The sequence below is a fragment of the Chaetodon trifascialis genome, chromosome 16 (genome assembly GCF_039877785.1).
Source record: "Chaetodon trifascialis isolate fChaTrf1 chromosome 16, fChaTrf1.hap1, whole genome shotgun sequence".
Taxonomy (NCBI): domain Eukaryota; kingdom Metazoa; phylum Chordata; class Actinopteri; order Chaetodontiformes; family Chaetodontidae; genus Chaetodon; species Chaetodon trifascialis.
In genome coordinates this window covers 18,422,974-18,445,625 of record NC_092071.1, presented here as the reverse complement: position 1 = coordinate 18,445,625, position 22,652 = coordinate 18,422,974, and the positions used below count along the sequence as shown (strand labels likewise).

At 41.3% G+C, this 22,652-nt stretch overlaps 1 protein-coding gene across 1 annotated transcript in view; it reads left to right on the top strand.

The window, feature by feature from the left end:
* The first annotated feature begins 1,103 nt into the window (after nucleotides 1-1,103).
* The window catches only part of LOC139345040 (uncharacterized), a 32,291-nt gene continuing 10,742 nt past the window's right edge, over nucleotides 1,104-22,652 (top strand). The window contains exons 1-4 of the mRNA XM_070983491.1: nucleotides 1,104-1,236; nucleotides 13,408-15,521; nucleotides 16,147-16,449; nucleotides 17,786-18,050. Coding sequence (XP_070839592.1) covers nucleotides 13,424-15,521; nucleotides 16,147-16,449; nucleotides 17,786-18,050 — 2,666 coding nt within the window. The 5' untranslated portion in view covers nucleotides 1,104-1,236; nucleotides 13,408-13,423. The remainder of the gene's footprint in view (nucleotides 1,237-13,407; nucleotides 15,522-16,146; nucleotides 16,450-17,785; nucleotides 18,051-22,652) is intronic.

The following is a 22,652-nucleotide window of genomic DNA, read 5'->3' as shown; positions in this document are numbered from 1 at the left end:
TGGTGATAGAATTTCTGAACCCTTACTTCAGTCATTTTTTTGAAAGAGGAACTTTAATTAGAATTAATTCTGATAGTTAATTGCAGCCATACAGTACTCATAACGAAGACTGTTCAAGTGCATTTTGCATTTTGTCAGACATTAACTCACATCTCATAAATTTACACAAGAGCCAGTACAGTTTCAGATTCAACATAATGAACTACACTGTCAAATCTTTATGACAAGCACATAATTAATTTATGGTTCTGCAGTGTATTTTAGATAGATAGATAGATAGATAGATAGATAGATAGATAGATAGATAGATAGATAGATAGATAGATAGATAGATAGATAGATAGATAGATAGATAGATAGATAGATAGATAGATAGATAGATAGTGCTTAGGAGTGATGGAGGGAGGACTGAGATCCTTTAACTGAGTAATAGTAGCACAGTAACACAGAATAAAAATAATCCATTACAAATTAAAGTACTGCAATGTCACCTCACAAAAAAGAATATTTGAAAAGTATCAATAGTTAAAGTACTAATAATGCCAAAAATGTTGCTGTTAAATAGATAAATGTCAAATAAAAGTAGTGAAGTACTACTCAAGTAAAGTACAAATGTCTCCGATTTGCACGTGAGTAAATGCACTCAGCTCCTCTCCACCACTGGTTACTAATATGAGCTGATCTGATCTGTTTTTATTAATGACGTCTGAAGCAAAGTGGGATTTAAAGTGCTTCCTTTTTCTTTCCTTTGCAGTGTTGTTAGTTCAACATCAGCCCTCCTCCTCTTCCTCCTCCACCATCCCGCACGTGCTGCGTGCTCGCCCCTGAGCCCTTCATCTCGTGTGTTTCGCCATTGGTCTGGGATGATGTCATCCACAGTGAAGACAATAGAGCCCACCTCCCCGTCAGTGTCTCCTCACACACGCATCGCAGCTCAGAGTGACACACGCTCAGACGTGACGCCAGCTGAGTTCGCCAAGCACTCCTGATGACATTTCTTTATTCATCCGCTCATCTCAAAGTCCCGCAGAGCTGTGCAGCTTCAGGTCACACCACATCTCTCTTTTGTCATCTTTTTGTTTTTTGAAAGACACGAGCAGGCAGGGAAGGGAAGGTGTTCCACATCTGGATCATACCAGCGCATCGGGTCGTGCTGCTCGGGCCACTCCAGACATGAGGATTTCTCACTCCGCTACGCATCAATGATGAATACACCACAGGACTGCCACTGCTGATGTAAGTGATGTGTCTTTTTAATACCGTTACTTCTTGTTGTGCTCGGTCCGCTCGGCCTGTGAGCCCAGCATCAGCAGGCGGTGTTTAATGCAGCGGCTGTCACAGCACTACGTGTTGGTCAGGTTCAGCTTCCAGCACAGTTAAAAAAAAAAAATGCATGTCTTCCTGTGAATTTGAATTTTTGACGCCAGGCATTAAAAGCATGCAGTGCACCCTCTGTTATTCGCCGCTGCACGGAGCAGGTCGGCGTTTCTGATTGTTGCCATAATAAGCGGCGGCGTGTATTATTTATGGAGACAAATAACTGCAGCCATGTGAAAGAGCCAAGTGTAGAATAACAAATGAACCCTAATTACACATTTGCACGCCTGGTCAGAGTGAGTAGGTGAGGGTACAGGCCTGCTGGCTCGGGCCCTGTCGCACACATCAGCCTCACTTCTCATCATGGTAAAGGTTCAAAGAATGTGCAGCGAAGATGCGATTAAAAATACTGAGAAATTAGGCGGTGCGCCATCTAGCGACCGTGCAAACAGGAACTGAGATTTTCCATGACTGGCCTGCAGAAACAGCCCTGTAAACAACAATGCAGGGGAAGAATGTAAATATTAATATCTGATTTATTTCTGCTGAGGAGACGCAACAAAGAGCTGATGCAGGAGAGATGTGCAGCATGTGAGCAACTCTGTCTGTTAGTGACATACATTTCATAGTCAAGCCTCTAGTCTCTGTCAACAGGGTCAGTTGTGGTTAAATCCAGCAGGAACAAAAGGTAGGAGAGTAAAAGGATTACGCAGCACTGCCGTGGGTGCAGAGATAAAGGAGCAGACACATGTGTGCTGGCTGACCTGAAGGCGATTGCTAATTTAGTTTATGAAGAAATGCACAGAAGAATCACTGCAGTACATTTACAGGAAGACTTCAAATGACTCGTAGTGACCGCCCATCTGTGACTAATCATCCAACTCTACAGCTTTCAGTTCAGATGTTGGTTTCCTGGACTGAGCTATAAAGACCGTAAAGTTGACTCAACGCTTTCATCTAAACCCCATATACAATCATGGGCAACCATTACCGATAACGGTGTAATGTTGCAATGGAACAATGATTAAATTGGCTTTGAATATCTCAGGAAAGATGGAGTATATTATCTGATCTCACATTCTGCATGATTGCAGTGATACGATTTAAAAACCCACTAAACAGATTTACTCTGCAACAAAGAGAGATGTGACCATGTTTGTTTTGGTGTAAGCCAGACGATGACCTATCCTGTTTCCCTGCCTGTTGCCAAGTGCATGCTGGGATAGTCTCTGATGACTCCAAGTAGGAAGGAGCAGGTAGACAAAGGATGTTATTTCTGTGGTGCTTAGGAGCTCAAATCAGAATGATTTGTCTCACATTATTTGGGGATAGGAAGCTTTGTGTCCATCACTTTACATTCAAACCCACTGTTTCGCCGTGATCTACAGCAGTGTAAATGTGTGTGTCATCTCTGAGTGAATTCATGCAAATTCAACTAATTAATGGCACATTGTCACAGACTTTTAGTTAGAAGAATATAAATGGAACGTCTCTTGGCAAATCAGATTTTTTTTAAAGTTAGCAATTTGTACACTGGAATAAGACAATTGTTGATCAACTTGTAAAAAATCAATTAAACTGATAACACATTAAGAAGTGAATTAAGATTCTCATTCATCCAAGTCAAGGTAGCTCTAAGTGCTTTACTAAGGCTTGCTTAGAACCTCAAGCATGTCCAGTTGCCTTAGTAAAGCACTTAGAAAGACTAAGAAATTAAGTTTTTTCCAAATCTTGTTAACATTTTTTTGCTTTGAAAACCTTCATTTCATTTGTGTGTGACCAGCTGAAGTCATGTTTTGGCCCAACAATTCTTTTTTTTTCTAAGTGCACACGTGCACTACATGTTAAAGAACAAACAGGCTTAATGTGGACCAAATGCTGCTTTAAGTGAGTATTATGTGCAGACCTGCCACTGTAAAAAATATGAACTTAGGTGAAATGTGTAGCAGAGCTTTGTTTTTTGGTGGCTCCAGGCAAGAGAGAAAACTCCTCAATAACCTCATTAACTCCCACCATTAATAATGATAATTTCATGATTTCTGATTGTTGATGCTGCAGGCCGGCTGAGACGCTGAGGGAGATGCTGCGACAGCCTCAGGGTGTCTTGTGTTGTTGTTTTCATGCCCACTCATTCTTTCTTAGAGGTTTTCTTCAAGGATATGAAGCTGGTCTGGCATAAAATCCAGAGGGGTAATAGAAACAGACGGTTGTTACCAGGCTGCAACTAACAGATGCTTCTGTTGGTTTTGTTTTTGTTGTTCAAGCTGAGCAACCCCTTGTTGAAAAGGATGGTGTCAGATTTTGGGGGGTGTTGTTTTTCTGAGAGGAAATGCCTGCAGGAGACTAAATGTTTTGGGGACTGAATACCCATCAGGAAAGCCTGGACCGGTGCTTGCTTGCTGTCCTTGCCTGAGTTGACGTGTATCTGAGCTCTTACCAAGCAGTAACATCCATCACACATACTGCTACAGAACACATTGACTCAGTGGCTTTCGGTGCAGTGTTAGACCACCTTGGTTCAGTTGCTGCCTCCAATTAATCTGACTGATTATGTTTCTCACACCACGTCTGTGTTTTTCACTGTTTGTGCGAATGATCCCGTGTGTCAGAGAGTTACAGCTGGGATGGCACTCGATGCTCAGAAATGCTTTGGCACAAGCATGAGACTTCTTTCTGATAACAGTTTCAAAGCAATCACTAACCATGACAGTGTGCTTTTTAGAGAGACATTTCTTCAAAGAGTTTAAAATATATTCAAAGCACATTACTGTTCTTCTTATCTTTATGTGGCAGAGGGCTCAAATCCCAGCCACAAAACCTTTCTCCAAGCTGCTTTTGTCAGTTTCTATTCTTAGTGTTCTATTTCAGGGTAGTCGTTTTTTGGATTTCTTATTAAAGTGGAGGTCAAACTCCTGCCTTAGTTTTTAACCTTACAATGTGCCATTGCCTTGTGCTGACTCTTTATGAGCATTAATAGCAATCACTGTGCTGATAGAGGTGCTGTCTGTAACTGACTAGCATTGTTTTGCTAATCTTCACTAATGATATTTGATTTTTCAATGACTAAAGAAGGTATAACCACGAATTCTGAGCCACTCAGAAAAGATAGTCATGCAGCCAAAGTGCCACCAATCCCATGTTTTCTTCCATAAAATAAAAGAATAACAATGGCTTGATCTGGAATGTGTGGGGATTATGATACTGGATGTCCTGAAATCAAGTATTTGTCTTCAGTTTGACTGAATAGTGGAAGGAAAGAAGAGATGGCTGAATGTTCCCTATCACGCTGCCCTCTGATTGGCCAGTTTGCGCAGTTGCTTCCATCACTTTCTGTCCGCTGACTGTGGAGATTAGGTGATGTAATTATTTTGACTTCTCCCTAGTAGCCTGTAGTGGTGGTGTGAGCTCTGATGAGACAGTGAAACAAAGCAGATTACAGCGAAAAGCAAATGTAGCAATACAATAACATAAAATAGCAGTAAACGTAAAGATGTCTTTGTCTTTACTTAAGTTAAAGTAGCATTAGAAGCATGTAAAAAATACTCTGTTACAAGTAAAAGTCCTACATTCAAAATCTTACTTAAGTAAAAGTACAAAAGTATTAGCATCAAAATATGTTTAAAGTACCAAAAGTAAAACTGCATACTGGCCCATTTCAGAATAATGTTTATTACCAGATTTTATGATGATGCATTCATGTGTTCATCACTTTGATGTTGCAGCTGGTAAAGATGGAGCTCATTGTAATTACTTTATATACTGTTGAGTAGTTTAATCTATGATACTACATCAAGAAATTAGTTAAGTTTTGTTTTATGTCATTCTGAATCAGCAAAGTCAGCCCTAATTAGTAGAAATCAACATTATCAAATAAATGTAGTGGAGTGAAAAGTACAAATATTTGCCTCCAAAATGTAGTGGGGTGGAAGTAAAAAGTCCCTCAAAATTGTACTTAAGTGCAGTACTTGCGTAAATGTACATAGTTACCTTCTGAATCAGTCAAACAATAGGACCAGTATTAGAGACAATTTAATGACACAAATCAACAGCAGGCTCATCCTTATGTGTCATTATTGTACCATTATCATGGCATTGTTGACAAAACACTCTGAGTCACCACCAAGTCATCACATACAGCAGGGTTTCAAGTTGCAAGTTGTTTTCCTTTGTCCCGAGTTAATCTTACATCACTAGATGTGTAACGTAAGCCTGATTAGAGTGCATGAGTCACAATGGCTTAAATCCACATTCTCTGTTACAAGTCAGATTTATCCTTTTCCCCCCTTGAACTTCATTAGGTCCTTACATTGTGCTGTCTCACTCCACTCGGTGGGCAATTTAACATTATTTTCACTTTATTTGTAAGTGACAACATCTACAAATCATTTCAAATGTGTTGAGATTTAAGATTTAATAGAAACAGCTGACATATAAATCTAAAACACATGCTTCAGATGTTAATAATACAGCATTGTTAGTGTTACTGTGAAGAACCTGAAGGTTTAATGGGTTTCCACACCTTTGTGACCACATTCATTTGAGAGCTGCAGTGTGAATATAACTGATTATTTACACTGCATGTAGATTAAGCTGATCACACAATGACTCACGTTAACATGTGCATGTTGCTCACTGCCGGTAACTGAATGACTCATGTTTTATAGAAGTTTTGGGTTAAATATCTAATTAAAAAGTGATTTTTGCCCAGTTTGGCAAACAGCCATCTATACAGGGTGCTTTAGCAGTCATTATCATTCATATCATATTTGTGATAGACAGGAGGTGCTTCACTCTGCTGCTTCTCCCCATCTCCAACCCATTGTGCTGCAGTTACAATTAACATTTCCACCCTGGTGGATGTTAAAGGAGACACTCTACATGCTGCTGTGACACCAGCGTCAAGGCACACTGCAATGATGTGCAGAGCGTTTGTGTGTCTCAGAAGAAGACTTTAACATCAGTTTGGCACTAAAGTAAAGCAAATGTATTATCAGTTTTGAGCAATATCTCAGAGAGTCTATTTTCTCATGTTTGGCATTTTAACACTGGAAGTCAAATTGTACTTGAGTGCTTAGACTGGGACAAGCTTGATCATTTTCTGCTTCTCTGCTGATTTGAATTAACTTGTTCTCTGGTATGAACATCCGCACGGGCCAAGGAAAGTCTTCCTTTTCATTCACGAGAACAACATTTGCTTATAGCTGAAGGCTCTTAAACTTATTTTGTTTTCAGTTCCTCGTCTTCAATCAAGTGGTCAGCTTTAACTGTTTCCAGACTGGAAGCAGGGCAACGGCTAGCCTGGCTCTGTCACTATTTATTGTCCAGTAGGAGTGATGTTCTGAAGTTCTGTCATCAGCATGAGGTCACCAGCCAACCAGCGGAGACCTCACACAGTCACTGCTCCCAGCTCAGAAACAGTCCGACTCATAAATGGAATCAATTTTCTCATGAAAGCAAATAAGCTTATTTCCCACATAGTCAAACTATTCCTTCAATGTCACCACTAGTCCTGTTCTTGTGTAGCTCGTGTTAACATTGAAAGACCTGCATCGTTCTGACATTGTGTAATTGCATTATTAGCCCCTCCTGTAATGTGAACACCTGTTCATTGATTTTCAGTCACATCAGCACCTCCTCGGTCTGTGTGTGGATGCAGAAGCTCCTGTCGGATCTGTGACACCAACTGTTTGACCCTCAGTGCTGTTAGATATATTATTATGAACATTCTCGTGCCTTTCGCCTTTCTGCCCATAGCTCTTGCTGTCCATCTGTCAGTTTGGTTATGTGTGAGGATGACCATATAAAGAGAGAAGTGGACCGCCTCCTGTCACTTTGTGCCAACTCAGAGCTAAACACTAGCAAAAATGTGGAGATGTGGATTGTCCTCTGACGGAGGCTCATCAGCCTCTGGAAACAAATGACTCAGATGACTAATTTTCCTCCCATCCTCTAGCTTGAAAAACCTTTTTTACTGTGATGGAAAACATCTTTTTCATGCAGCAGAGGAAGAGATTCTAAAGCAATCTTATGAGGCAGTAATTGGCTGGTTTTTGCTCTGGTGTTGTCCACTCTGCTGCGTGGGTGTTTGGCTGTCAGGTGCCTTTTGATGAAGGAGCTGCATAAAGCCGGGGCGGAGAGAGGGAACGGAAAGATCGCCATCAATCTTCAACAGCTAGACAGCCATCTGCTCCCGAAAACACCAGCCCCCTCAACAGCTTGTCCCCAAAAAACACTCGCTGCATCAACTCTGCAGCTGGAGACACACTGTACACCATGCTGCCTAAACCTACATCATGGTGTTGTGTATAGTGTACTCTCTGCTGTAAGCCATACACCGTCCTCCTTGTTCTGTTCCTGCGTTCTTTTCAAGACCAAGTAATGAGTTTTCATTGGGCTCACAACGTAAAATGATTCCAGCTCTGATTGAATTCATGATATTCATTCATGTAATATCACACAGTTCAGAGGTGCTAAGCACACCGTTTATTATACTGCAGCTTTTGCTCAGGTGTTTGGGAAAAGAGTTAAATCGTGTGGAAAAACATTAGTATGTGTGCGGCTCCCCTCTCTGCGGCTCATGCCTGTGTCTGTAAAGCTGTTATCTTCATTCTGCTGGTGGGGTAGCAGTGAGCCAAGGGAGGGCTTCATGATCTCCCCCGTAGGCTCATGCAGCTCTCACTAACAGGAGCTGCGTGGCACTCTTCTCCTTTTCTAATATTTCTTTTTATCTGTGCGAGTTCTTATTTTAACAGGCTCCACTTTCATGTGCTTGAATTGTGAGGCGGCTAACAGCAAAGCTGAGCATACTTTCCTTAAATGTTAATACATAGCCAATCATGCGCATACATTTGCATTTGCCTCTCCGCTCCTTGATCCATCCTGCGACATTTGTTTACTCAGCCTAATGTAAGTAGCTAACGCTGTCAAAAATTTCTTATAGGATCCTCAGTGGCTGCGCTCCCTCAGTTCTTCTGAAAAGGACTCATAACTTATTCACACTTTACTGTCAACCTCTGAAGTCATATATGCCGAGTAGATATATTATGCAATCTCACATACTGATATGAGTTGTGCAATTGGACCTGAGCTGTGATTTTAACAAAAGGATGAGCTACCCCATAAGTATCAACACACAGAGGTGTGGGAGTTTATGATTGTGCCAATGCAGCCTGGCCATAGTCTATAATACTGCACATACATATTTATACATTAGCTTATCTGATGGCCCTGCATCCATAAGATACCAGTTTTTGCCATCAAATTGAGCAGAGTGTCTTTTTCCACTATTTCTTAGTCAGCAGTGAGCTAATTCAATTTCTCTGCACTGCTGTCTGTTGTGTTTTTTCATCAGAGCTGTCAGATTGGCTGCCACCTCCGATCTGGGATCTGGCAACTGAAGCTATTAACAAGGGGGCAATAATGAAAAACTGTCACATCACAAAAAAAGAACAAGTCTGTTTCTGTGATCATGCAAGCAACAGTTTTCTCATTTGTCAAGCGTCAAACAAATCTATACACTTTGTACATTTTGTGCTGTCTGGCTGTTCCAAGCAAAGCAGATTGAGGCGACTCATTTTTGAAAGACAGTCGCTGCAAACACACACAGCAGCAGTCAGCACGGTCTGTATGCTGGCAGGCATGTGGCTTACAGCCTTTCATCAGACTCCACCAGCGTGTTAGAAAGACAGATTAATTATGACCAACCGAGTGGAGCCATTTCACATAAACACAGTTAATTAAATACAGTTTCAATTAACCTCCTAATCATCAGTGCTCACGCAGTTTAACAGGTTTTTAGGTGAATCATGTTGCTAACTGCAATTTGGCAGCAGTTTGCCTTCAGGTCTGAGAGCAAATGTCCACAGCAGATATTTCAATTCTCAACGGTATTTGCCTTAATCTGCCATAGGGTTAATAGTCTTAAACCAAAACTCCACAACTGGCATGCTCAGTGGTGGAAGAAGTAGCCGAAGCCTTTACTTAAGCAAAGGTCTCCCTCCAAAGGCTCACAAAATAAATCAGGGATGAGGAGATGGAAATAATGTGACAGGAAAGAAGGAAAACCAAAGCTCTGCAACACAAATCTGCCTTTGGTGGAACTGCTCACAACTCAAAGACATCTGAAACAAGATGAGGGGCCCCAGCTAAATGTTTTTGTGAGGGGCCACAAGCCAAAAAACGCTTATTTAATCTTAACATTGCAAGGTGTTTTGTGAGTGTATCATAAAGATTTTTAGGCAAAAGCTTAATCTGAAAAGTAACTACAGCTGCTGTAGCAGAGTAAAAAGTGCAATGGTTTCTTCTGAAAGGAATTGGAGTAGAAATATAAAGGAGCAAAAACTAGAAATGCTTAAGGAAAGAAGAAATACCTACAAGTTTGACTCAAGCACTGTAACCGAGTAAATGTACTTGGTAAGATTCCTGGACATGAAGGCAACGTGTCAGCAGTCAAACCCCATTTAAATCCTGCTGCAGATTGTAGATTGTAGATTGAATGTGAGGATTTGATAAGTGTCCAGCACAAATATTTGTATTGTCACTGTAATGGATCAGACGGTGTAATGTTTCCAGAGTAGTGCTTCACTAAAGTACACAGAGTATTGTACTTTATTCTTGCTGTGAAGTATCATGTCAGCGAAATGTGAGGAGGCATCGCTGCTGTACTTTGCTTTAGTATTTTTCATCTCTCTCTGTGGCCCTTTCTGTCTGCTGGAGCTGTGAGTGTGAGTGAGTGAAAAGGCCACTAGCCAGCCTGCAGTTTACAGTGTGTGAGAGAAAAGTGATCAGAGTGATAGTGACTTCCAACATGATAAAACTGGGTCAATGTAACCCCCACCCCCCTCCACCACAGGCAAGGCTGAAAAAGGAAAAAAAAAAAAAAAAAGATGAGGATACCATCACCAGACTCAGTGCGTGGATTTAAGCATGGGGACGCTGGAGCGTGGGTTCCTTTCTCTATGGGTCGGTATCTGTGTTGTGTTGGTACTGAAGGCGTCCCCACATTGTTTTGATATGTTCCGTCCACCCCTGCAGTCTGTGCTTTTCAGTGCCACATTATAATCTGTCCCCCTGTATTTCCTTTCCACCCCCCTTGTTTCTGTCAGCCAGTGTGGTCGTCAGTATCTTTTCCTCCCCTCGCCCTTTATGGTCCTCCACACCCTGAGAGATTCCTGATGAATATGGCTCGAAGGGTTTAAGGTTAAAATACAAATCCATCTTAACAAACAGTGTGTAAAAGCAGCTATATGTCATATACGTTGCAGTTATAGGCTAGTTTGTTGTTTGGTGGATCTAAGATGAGGCTGGTGCATCTCCACCTTCACCTATGGAGTTTTAAGGGTTGCTTTATCTAAATTTATCTAAAACATATTTTTCTTGCGTACCTTAATGGTATTTGGCCATGCAGATAGATTGTGATTGTTACATGTATAGGTTTTGAGATATCTATCTCTTAAATGTAGGCCTCCATACCTATGCAATGGAGGTGGACACTATGGATATATGATGTCAGCTCTTTTCATTGGGACTATTTCTTTGGTAGAAAACAGTTCCAGTAAAAATTATTCACTCTGAGGTCTTTGAACAGACCACCACAAACAAAATTCCATTCACCTCGATTTTGCATGAAGGCAGAACTGACAGATCTCTCAAATCCTGGACAAGTAAATTATCTACATGGCTAGATATCACCAGGAGTGCATGAAAAAAATATGTTATTTAGTAATATGAACTGATGGTTTAACATTAATTAAGACAAAGAATCTATGGCTTATATTTGCCATCTTAGTTTCCTGTGTTAGCATGCTAATATTTGCAGCAAACAAAAAAAGTGCAGCTGAGTTTGATGGGACTGTCAGTGTTGCACATATTTGTTCATAAACCAAAGAATCCATCCGGTCACTGTCAAGACTTTTCACAAATAAATAAATAAATGAATAAATAAATATCATGTTGGCACAAGTGGAAAGCTCATGCGATCATTAGAGTTATTAGGATTCCTCCTGAGGGGGTCATGAATGTCTGCACAAATTCTCATGGCAATCTGTAAAATAATTACTGAAATACTTAAGTCTGGACCAAAGAGGTGGACTGATCAACTGACAGGCAATGCTGCCATACCTAGAGCCATGCTGCTAGCTAAGCTTAAAATATTTCTTGTTGTAATGTGACCTGACCCTTTAAATTTTCAGTGATCTAAAACATCAAAAGCAAATGTGCCTTTATAGACTCATCAGTTTACAACAGCTTCTTACAATCACATGGGAGAAAGCCATCAAACATGAGGCAGCGATACAAATAGCCTCAGCAGATTAGAATGCATAGTTGTCAAGCCTGCAGTGTAATGAAAGAATCACTTTTCTTTCCTAGACTGGGAAATCTCTTGCTCTCACCTCTGTGCTTTGCCAGCCTCAGCTGTGCTTTGAGCTTGCATTGCTAACATTAGCATGCTATCATCCTCCCAACCCTCCCACCCCTGCAGTCATGCTGCTAGTGTGGCAAAAAGTAAATTAAAGTACTTCATCAACCAAACACCTCCTGGGTGCACTGAACATCTCAGATTGATTGTATTTAACAGTGTATCAGATTTCACTTTAACAACACTAATTTTTCATCCTAATGTTTGAGAGCAGCACTATAATGAATGTACCAAATGAACCTAAAGAATTCAAGTATCATGTCCTGTAGTAACTGTACCAACCTGTTATTAATAACATTAATCTTAAAGGCACTTTAATGATGGGAAAAACCTCTATATGTATTTTATTACAAAATGCATATTTAAAAGTTACAGTCAGTTAATCTCTTTTTGCTGTGTCATGGTGAGAAAGCTCTCTCCAGCTGAGTTGCATTGTTGTGTGTGCGGTGACCTTCTGTTTATACCATGGCCTGGACAAATGCTCATTTCTAATTGGCCCAAAGGATTCAGTTAATTTAGTTTATTCCAGAGGCTGAATGAGCAGGCTAGAGGCCTGCGAGCAGGAAGTGTTTCATTTCAGATAATCACATGGCTCCCCAGCATTAAACAGTCGTTAAAGTGAAGAATCCAAATGAGCAATTAGCTACTTTTAAGAGTCACTGTGTTGTTTTTCTGTGACAAAGCAGCGCAACACAGCAATGCACTGTCCATTTTAAGAACCACATAAAAATAAACTGCACACATCACAGAAGCATTTGTATTTGCATTTGTAGTTTGATTTGACATTGTTATATAGTGCACCTACATTGAGAGCAGTGAACATGCATCTTCGAGCTATATTTTATAGTATATTTAGCTATTTTTACCATCAGCCATGACTTGACTTGGCTTATTCTTTCATGTGACTGAATATGTTTTCTTCAGAATGGGGACTCATCTGAGGGATGAAGGTTGTTGCCGCTCATTTGATGCAGCTTTTGTGACTAAGCTTTTAAGAATTCCCACTGCCATCAGGATTAGCTGAGATTATTTTCTGCTAACAGTAAACAGGTACACAGTCTAAGATCCTTGGGTTTTTTAAATTTTATACCTTAATGGTAATGATATTACGTGAAACCAGTTAACATTTGAACATCAAACTCTGATAAACATAGATAAGCAGTGGCCCTGGTATAAACAGGTCATAGACTGTGATGTGCATGTTTAAATGGATTTGGAAAACATAATCACTACAGTGTTATCCATTAAGATCAAACATGCACCTCAGCAGCATTCTCTTTATGTAATTTCTCCTTTCATTTGCAGCAAATGTGAAAGGAAATATGCGTGACATGATGATATTCAAAACTGAGATGTGATATTGTTGGTTGTTGGTTTTGTATTTGTTCTTGGTATGTTTTGTATGGAAAAGACACCTTAGAGATGACTTAAATATGTAAAACATAAAAATCGATTGTTTTGTCAAATGTGTTTGGGGATTTACTTTACATTTCACATATAATTGACCCTAAGCACTCTATTGTATAAATATTTCATAGCTGCAAGGCAATATTCATAGTTTTGTGTCCAAACTGATGAAATGTAAAGTGCATCCCACATTTTCTGTGTTTGAAAAATTGCAGTAATTTCCTGACGACTCTCTTTCTGTCTCTCTCTCCCTATTCATTGGATAGCTTTGCATAAACCCAGATGCCTCCCCTCCCTCTTGATGAGCGCATAGTGGTCATTCAGCACCCTAAAAACTTAGTCCTGTGTGAGGCGTCCCCACAAACCAACCCACAGCACTCCTCTCAAATATCAGCCTCTTCCAATGGACAAGTTGCACACCCTCCTCATCTCCATCCTTCTCAGTCCCATTTCTACTCACCCTCCTGTAAATCTCTGACTCTGGAATGCAAGCGCAGATCCTCCCGTGCGCAGAAATTCAAGGGCGACCAGCCTGTCATCCCAGCTGGTGTCAGACACATCCCTAGCCACTGCCATAGCAATGGCACAGTAACTCTCGGCCCCCGGCTTCCCTCCCACACGCATACTATTGATATCAGGGTGACGGTGGACAAAGGAGGACGAGGAGGAGGATTCAGCAACTCATTAGGGCGGAGCGGAAGTGTAAAAGGTGGCAAAGGGAAATGCGCCTCTTCACAGTTGGATCAAGGACAATGTGAGAGAAAAACTGGAACTGCAGGGAGGCCAGGTGGAGCTGAACACAAGTCACAGCGAAGTCGCCATAGTCAGCTGTCATCTTCTCCTGGAGGCGTCCTGCAATTTGTCCCCGCTCAGGCGCAACAGCATAAGTTCAGGAGTGAAAAGGAAAAGGAAAACACTAGTTTTCTTAATAGAGGCGATCAAGAATTTCCCTCTCTAGGTCACAAAAAGAATTCCAAACTGGGAACTGTCCATCAAAGCCATAATAGTCACAGTCTGCCCTACCACCACAACTCCGTCCCTGTTCCTCATGCTGCCATCCTAAACTCCAACTATTCCTCATCCCCTCCCTCCCAACCTACCCATGTCCCAATCTCGTTTCAGCAACTCAGCCAGCCACACCCGTCCCGCAACAGGGATCTTCGCCCTCACCTTCTTCATGGTCTTCCCCTCTCCCCCTGTTCCTCCCATGCTGGAGGGTTCCCCAGCCCTGACCATACCTGCACCATCGACTGCACCCACCCATTCAGCTGTGGCTGCTGGAGGTTGGTAAGATGCCGGGGGTATAAGGGCCACTCTGCTAGCTGCCAAGGAGGTGGAGGAAGCACTTCCACCTCGTTTTCCTGTGTTCACAATGTTGGAGCAGTGAAGAGAGGAGGCAAAGAAATGGGCCTCAGAAATCTGGGTGGGTGTCTCTCCACCACCTCCACCTCCAACACCTCCTCTTCTAACAGCACTGTGTCTGACTGCCGAGCAACTCTCTTCAAACCTCTCCGTTGTGCCTCCTGCTCTGGTGAGGCTGGAAACTTTGAGAGTCCTGCTATCCTTCGCAAAAAACTGGTAGGGGGATGCCTGCCCTGTGCCCCACTGTCTTCCTCAGCTCCTCTGCGGGCGATACAGAGCTGCGTCACAGGCTGCAACCCCAAAGCCTCTCAGACAGGCAGCTCTACCTGCAGCTACTGCAGCAGCGACCCTATAGTGGTGACATTCAACCCTCGCCGAGGCAAACCCCCAGGAAGAAGCATCGGAGCGGCTCATCCAATGGGTATGTTCCAAGCTGATGATGATGACTACAGCGTGCGTACTATCTGGCCAGAAGAACTGGCCAAGAAAATGACCCACTCTAAAGCCCAAAAGAATCACTGTGCTGGGATTGGAGTAGGTGTCGGGAAGACCTGTGCAAACCAGGCCCAAAATGGCACTAACGGAACAGGCCTTGTCCTCCTGGACTGTCAAAACCTCCAGGAATACGCGCAGTCTCAGCTAACAGACCATGCTGGCCGACGGCGGCTTCAGCAGGGAAAAATGGCTGCCCTTGATTTCATGGGCTGCAGGTCAGGATCTGGGTATGAAGACGGCCGGAGCTCACTGAAAAGGCTCTTGAATAAAGCCGAAGATGTAGGAATGGGCGATGGTCCTGAGCAAGATGGAGATGTAGCATATCCACGTTCCCCCTCTCCCCGCTCTGCCTCCCCCCCATCACCTGTGTCCTTCTCGCCTCCACCATCGGCCCCGAGCACACTCATCAAACCCAAACCCTGGCAGAGAGACAGAGAGGGAGGACATTCTCTGCCCTCAGCTCAGTCACTTCACCTGGCCCTCAACTCCCTGAACAGAGAGCAAGATGAGGAGAACAGCAGAAGTAAGAATAGCTCATAATTCACCTCTGCAAGTGGTAACATACAGGTTATATAATATCTACAGTATGAAGTAACTAATTTTCCACTGCTGTCACTGAAACAGTGCTGGGTCATGTTGGGTCATTTAACACAGTTTTTCAACCAGTTGTATTCTACTGATGTCCATCAAAAGATCCCTTTTGGTTAGTTTCAACTGGTGTTCTTTTAGCGAGTGCGGCCTGTCTGTGTTTGGCATATGCTGTCACGATTCTGAGCCTGTTCCCCTTGATGTGTTAAATAATTTTGCTGTGTGGTTTTAACAGATGCACCCACATTTGGGAACATCTAGCTTCTTTGAATTTCAGCAAACTGTTTCATTTAGGTTATGAATAATCAAAGTGGTAATGGCCAGTTCTCTTTCATAGCCAATAAATACTTTAACTAATACTAATTAACTGAAATGACACACTTTTGAATCAGTGACTTCATTGGAGATTTCATTACTTCAAGACTTGCCAGTTTTTTGTCAACCTGTACATTTGTCAAATAGTATTTTTGTGATTTCTTGCTCTGTGGCCGCAGATAACTGTCTTCACAAACTACAGATGATGTCTCTGCACACATTCTCTCTGTTTGGTGTTCTTCCAGTGCACCTCTCTCTGCCGCTGTCCTCTTCACTGCCGGCTTCTCTATCTGATGAGAGTATGATGACTCCTGATGCAGAGAACGCCGTGGTCAGTCCCATCCTGCCCTTCCTGTTTCTAGGGAATGAGAGAGACGCTCAAGACCTGGACCTGCTGCTGCGCCTCAACATCGGCTATGTGGTCAATGTGACCACACACCTGCCCCTCTACCACGTCAACTCTGGACTGCGCTACAAAAGGCTGCCAGCCACTGATAACAGCAAACAAAACCTCCGACAGTACTTTGAAGAGGTTTTTGAGTTTATTGGTGAGAGTCCCATCTCTTTTATATTGTGTTTGTGTATATGAGTTGCTGTAGAGAGCCAGTCAGCGCTAAGAAGTGAAGTAATGATTAGTCTTGGCAGTAATGTATTACTTAATAATGTTACGTTTCATTAACAAGTAGGGATTACAATTTGTAACTCCGTGATTACATTACAGGTACTAATACCGCTAATGCTCCATTACTTAATTTTGGGGATCTGCTTCTTTTCTGTCTTACCAAGAGTTTGATGGAGGGTTGATATCAGTTTTCTGTGCGTTCAGTGGAGTAGGCCAGGATGTGTTAGCTTGGCACAGGGGCAGGAGATATGGGGAGGGGGTTAGGTTTTACCAACAAAGCTGCTAGCTAGCCCCCAGTAGCTTTGCCTCCAGTGGTAATTCTACATGCAGATGACACCTAGGTTTTGTTGTGGGTTGGGTCTACTGTACTGCGTTAACAGGGCTAAGCTAGCTGTTGATGGTCAGTAAATACTGTACCAAACTGTAGACTGGCAGTTTGTTTATCTACAATGGTTCATTTTCTATTTTCACAAGTGTTGAGTACAGAATACATGATGTTTGGAGACTTTAAAGTTATTGAAAGGTACCTTTGACACCTTTGTCAGAGCTGGACTAAATAATGAGTAATGTAATTTACTTTTTTACAATTATTACTCTGAGAAATTACTAATATGTAATGAGTAACTAATGACATTTTTCAAGTAACTCACCCAACACTGATTTCTGTTGTAAAGCTAATAAATCATTATTATGCTGGCTAATAGAGAATCAACATACTGTCAGTGGTCTGTGTTCAACTATGACTGTTACCAAGTAACCAGGAAGAAAGCAAGAATGAGAGCAAGAATGAAAGAAAGAATGCATTGATCAGCTTTTAACATCCACAGTTTGTTTCCTTTCAATGCCATGGCACTGACTGACTGTTGTGTTACTGTCTGTGTGGTTAATTCCTGACCCTGCTCATGCCGCCTACACTCTGCTAGATTCACCTTCAGATGTGTTTCTTTAGTGAACGGCTGAACTTTTGTTTTCTATTTATCAAAAAAGGTGGTACATGGAATGAAATGGATTTTTCGTGAATGTTGAATTTAGAGTTTAAAAGACAGTCAGTGATGTTTTATATAGCCTTGAATGAAAGTAGGAACATAAACTGGCTTCATTCTTCATTCAGAAGGGAATGATACCAAGTGTTGTAAGTTATTATGCAGCATACGTCCTGTGTTTACAGATGATCACAGCTGCCCAGCATGTCAGTTTCAGCCAGTTTTTCCTTCTTGAATTCAGCAAATAGAGCTCATCTGTTTTGTTGTTCTTATCCCCAGAGGAGGCATATCAGAGTGGACAGGGAGTGTTGGTACACTGCCAGGCAGGCGTGTCCCGTTCTGCAACCATTGTCATCGCCTACCTTATGAAGCACACCCTCATGACAATGACAGATGCCTACAAATACGTGCGGAGCCGGCGTCCAGTGGTGTCCCCAAATCTAAACTTCATGGGCCAGCTATTGGAGTTCGAGAGGGATCTCAACTCTGGGGTGACTCCTCGTATCCTGATGCCTAAACTTAACGGTGTGGAGACGCAGGTGTGAGAGGTCAGGGGTGAGGAGGAGTGTTAGGCTTACAGAGGGAGAAGATGAGAGAAACTGGAAAGATTAAAGTGGCATTAATGAGTGTCAAAGAAAGAGTGCAGTACATTTTAGAAGAGAGAGATGATGAATATTACAATTGGATCATGGTGGTGTGTTGGGAAATTAGTGCACTTTTAATACTGTGAAACATGAAACAAAAGACTGGATGCTTCATTTGTTCAAGAGGTAACTCTCAGACAACATGATCATCATCCAGCGTACTGTTTATAAGATAATGTGCCAATATTTTGAATAGACCTAACATCACTCACAGATATCTCATTTCTTTTATTCTGATGATTCTTCCTTTTTGTTCAGGTCGTTTGACTTTGTTGCCATTAATAATAAATGCATGCTGAACGGGAGCGCAAACTTGGAAAGGGTTCACCGGCAATGTCCTACTTCATCTACAACAGCACTCTGATGTTTCCACCTCATGTAGCAACACACAGGTTATTACAATGCACTTTACTTCCCATGCATTTTTTCAGTATCACCAACTGAATTGTCACAAGGATGAGAAGAATCTGTCACACTGACCTCAGTCACTGTTTTTGGTTAATACGATCATGTCTATGTGGTTTTCGCCTATTTGGAAACTGCAATAGAGCAGCACAGACCTAACAGGTAGCCTTGAGTGGCATTAACCATAGCTCATGGAAATGTGTAAGAATGGTTTTACTTCAGTGGAGCTGCCTGTGTGTTAACAAAGAAAATGTATTGCTAGTACAGTGATCAACACAGTGTTAATGTGTACATTTTAATATGCAGGTCAATGCACTGAAATAAGCTCATTATGAACACATTTACAGCTAAAACCACAACTTGATAGTACTTTCAGAGATCCTTTTTATGCCACTTTGATTTACAGTATATTGACCGGCGGTGTGGGTAGGCAGGTATTGTCCTGCTGTAACAATGTGCTTTAAAACAATGACCTTCTCCAACTGTGCACTGTTTATTTTATAGTTCATTCATAAGAGAAATGCATTGTTTTTTATTTATTTTCTATGATGTAAAAAAAAAAAAAAAACCTTTGTTCTCATTTGGTGTGTAGCATGAAACAGCCCTGGCATGGTGCACAGACAAATGTTTCTTCAAATTTAAAGAGCACATGGTCGTTTGTTTTATTTGAGACGACACAGTCACAGTAAAGAGGCCACATTTAACATCCCGCTCAACCCGTCAGGTTGGGAAGAGCCAAACTATTTGGTGGAAAAACTGTGTGAAACTGGAAGCTTTTGTTTTGTAATTCTTGTTTTAACTGCCTGTGGTCGATTACAAGCGTTATTCCCCACAGCATCAGAGAGGGACTGAAGGCCAAGTACCAATTTTATTATTTCACAGCTTACGCTGTCTTACCTGTCACAAACACTCTAAAAGCCAAATCTATTTGATATTTTTGTTCTTGTAATACTTTTGTGAAGGAGAGAAAAGATGGCCATGTCTTAGCTGATTAGTTGTTATTCCTTAACTCTTCTTTTGCCTTATTGTCCTGAATGAACTTCTTAACTGTGTCAGTCATGACTATGCATTATTTGTATTATGAAAGCTTTGGTTTGATTAGAGCAGATGACTTGATTCACTGTGAACTCTTCCTCTCTATCATTAAGGTCGAGTCCTTTTCAGTGCCCATTAAATCACAGTTGTAGGTCCTGTTCAGCCAGTCTGCACAGTGAATCTTCTGGGTTATGGTTCGCAAAAAAATGTCACAGGACAAAGGAAGCATCTTCTTATTACAGAGCAGTTATAAAACTTCCCCCACAAGTGGCTCATAAATCAATTACAATGTACACAGTCAGCACAGATTGCCTTCTGTGTTGTGCAGCTCGTAAATTTGGGGCTATAAATGTTGTGAAACAATATGATATAAAGTTTATTTTCAACTTGCAGGCATTTCAAGGCATCACAACTTCCTGTTCAAACTCTATGTATAATATTAGTTCAATAAATTCACTTTACAGGAAGAATGGGTGATAAGTGGAGAACTGATGCTTTCTAATCTGTTCGCTAAAAATGAGAGTTAATTTGCACATTTTCTAAACTGATGCCATACGCATTTTTGGTAACATACTGTTAATAGACACAATAATTTATGACTCAAGCATTTTGAGTCATCAAAAAGAAAAGAAAATACATTATTGATAGCATCAGCTGTGTCAAATGTGACATACTGAGAAAGAGTGTTTATGCAAGGATGTAGGAAGAGGGGACACTTGTGCTCTTACTGTTTTATTTCATTGTGTTTTCTTCTCTTCTAAATAAACACAGTCCGACAGCGACGCCCGGGCACTCTGATTGTCCAGGGATTTGGCACACATCTGTTATTGATTTAAGATCATTTGACACACATTAGGTTAAAGACGGATAGTACAGTGCAGTACGAGCTTGTGTGTCCAAAAAACACAAGAAGCATATGTGGCTGAATATAAACAAGTTTTGTCAGTATTGTTTGAGTTCCTGTAATATTTCCACCAAATTCCAGTTGCCCCTTTCTCCAGATTTTAGCTTGTGTTACAAAAACGCCCTGTTACAAGTTTCTACAACCAAAATGCCTTCAGTTTAGCCTTGTGTAATTTGGTCCTACAGTGTTGTCAGTATAAATATGACTGTAAAATGATCCTAATTCTGCTTGTTGGATTTATTTTCTGGCTAAGTGACTTTGATATAGGCTATACAGTATATTTTTCTACAGTCAAACTTCTTCATCATGTTAGGTATGCACATATACAGTACTGTAACTGTGTATTTACAGTTTTTTACATGAATCTTTGTTTTGTATGAAGGGCCGTTCGGGCAGAATGACATCTTCCAACTCTGCAGTGACAATAAGGACCTTCAGACGTGCTTTGCGTTGCAGTATTACAGCTTCACTGTTATCAGACCCCAGTGAACGTGGGTCAACATACCGTAATCCTGTTTTTACCTCTCGCCTTTCTTTCAGCTGGAGAGACTTCCAAACATGCTGTTCACTCCTCCGGTCTCTCCAGCTCAGCTCACAGTAGGTGTAGTATTAACCTTTGAAGAGGGCCTGTTGCTATTGCTCCTTGATTTTTATACAGACTTTATATGCAAAATGGCTGTCAGAGCAGTTTCTGTAATTCCACAGTGTATGGACTTGCTGTGCAGTTGAGTCAATGCTGACCTCAGTCGTTTGTACTCAAGAGACACGTCGAAGGAAAGTGACCGTTTTCTCTTTAATTCATATAAACTGAAGGGCCAGTGTCTCTGTGAGTGTCAGTGTGTGTAAAAATCTTTTGTTGAAAAGAGGAACATTGTTTCTGTAGGTATGACACCTTTTCGAGGACATTGTACTGTATATCCGTGCATTGCTTTTTTGTGGGAAGTCGATGATTCCTGTTTGTATTTTATTGCTCATTTGAAAACATTGTGTTATTTCCTGTACCAAATACTGAACTTAAGGACACTGACTCATAGCAATGATGATGATGCGATAATTCAAGAAAAAAGCAGATCACCTCCCTCCTTCCTGACGGGGGTAAGAACTCTTCAGGTATGACTATCATCGTAATGCTGTGCTGTTTCATCCCGTCAACCCACCTCCTCCAGAGACCCAAAAACTCATGTTATCTAACCTGTGATGTTCTTCTGTCACCCCTCTCCTTTTCATAATGGATTGTTTCTCTTAAGCAAATGTAATATTTTCATATTGTAGTAACTGGTCCTTGTATTTAGACAATGTTTTTACCTTCATGCACTGTGACTAATACAATGCTGCTATATCACAAAGACTTTTCTTTCATACATAACATTTAGCTGATGCAATGAGGTGAATCTCGCTAAAGGTGACTGATACAAAGTGGGCTTTAATACAGAGACCCTGCTTACATTGTTCCAATTCAATCCAGGCTTCATTGTGCTGCCTCAGTGCAGCGTATTAATCTCAGAGCAATTGTGTGCACAACTGTAGGATCTGTAGCTGTTCCCCTTGGTCTTCCTTTACAAGCATGATAGAAAGGAAAAAAGACAGTAAAATGTAGCAGTAAAATATCTTAAAGGTCCATGTCATTGCTCACTGTGGTTCAACAAAACTGTGATGTTGCTTTTTCTGCAACACTGTTAGTTCTGGCAGAGTTATGCCCATAATTTTATGCCTGACTTTAGCTACAGAATATGAGAAAAATGTCCACACATTGCATTCAGTATTTGACACCAATCTAGACACTGTCCTCAAATGACTTCGGAACTGTCAAGTGAAAACATTAATCCTGTAACTGGAATTATACAAGATGCACATTTGTATCACATGTTGCTATTTCTAATTGACGTGCATGTGAGTACGCAGCAGTGTTGACATGTGCAGCATATAAAGATTTACTTTAAAATGAATTCTCTTTAAATTGTATTTACTTTAAATTAATTAACTCAGTCATTAGGTTGTTGTTGTTTCTTTTGTTGTTGTTGTTGTTTTTTATCCATGCTAGCAACACAGTTTTAAGGATGGCAATGTTGGCTGGTAGGCTGGTAAATCACTTTGCCATGAAATTCCCAGACAACATATCCTACCGACTTTGAAGATTCACTGACTTTTCCTGTAGCGC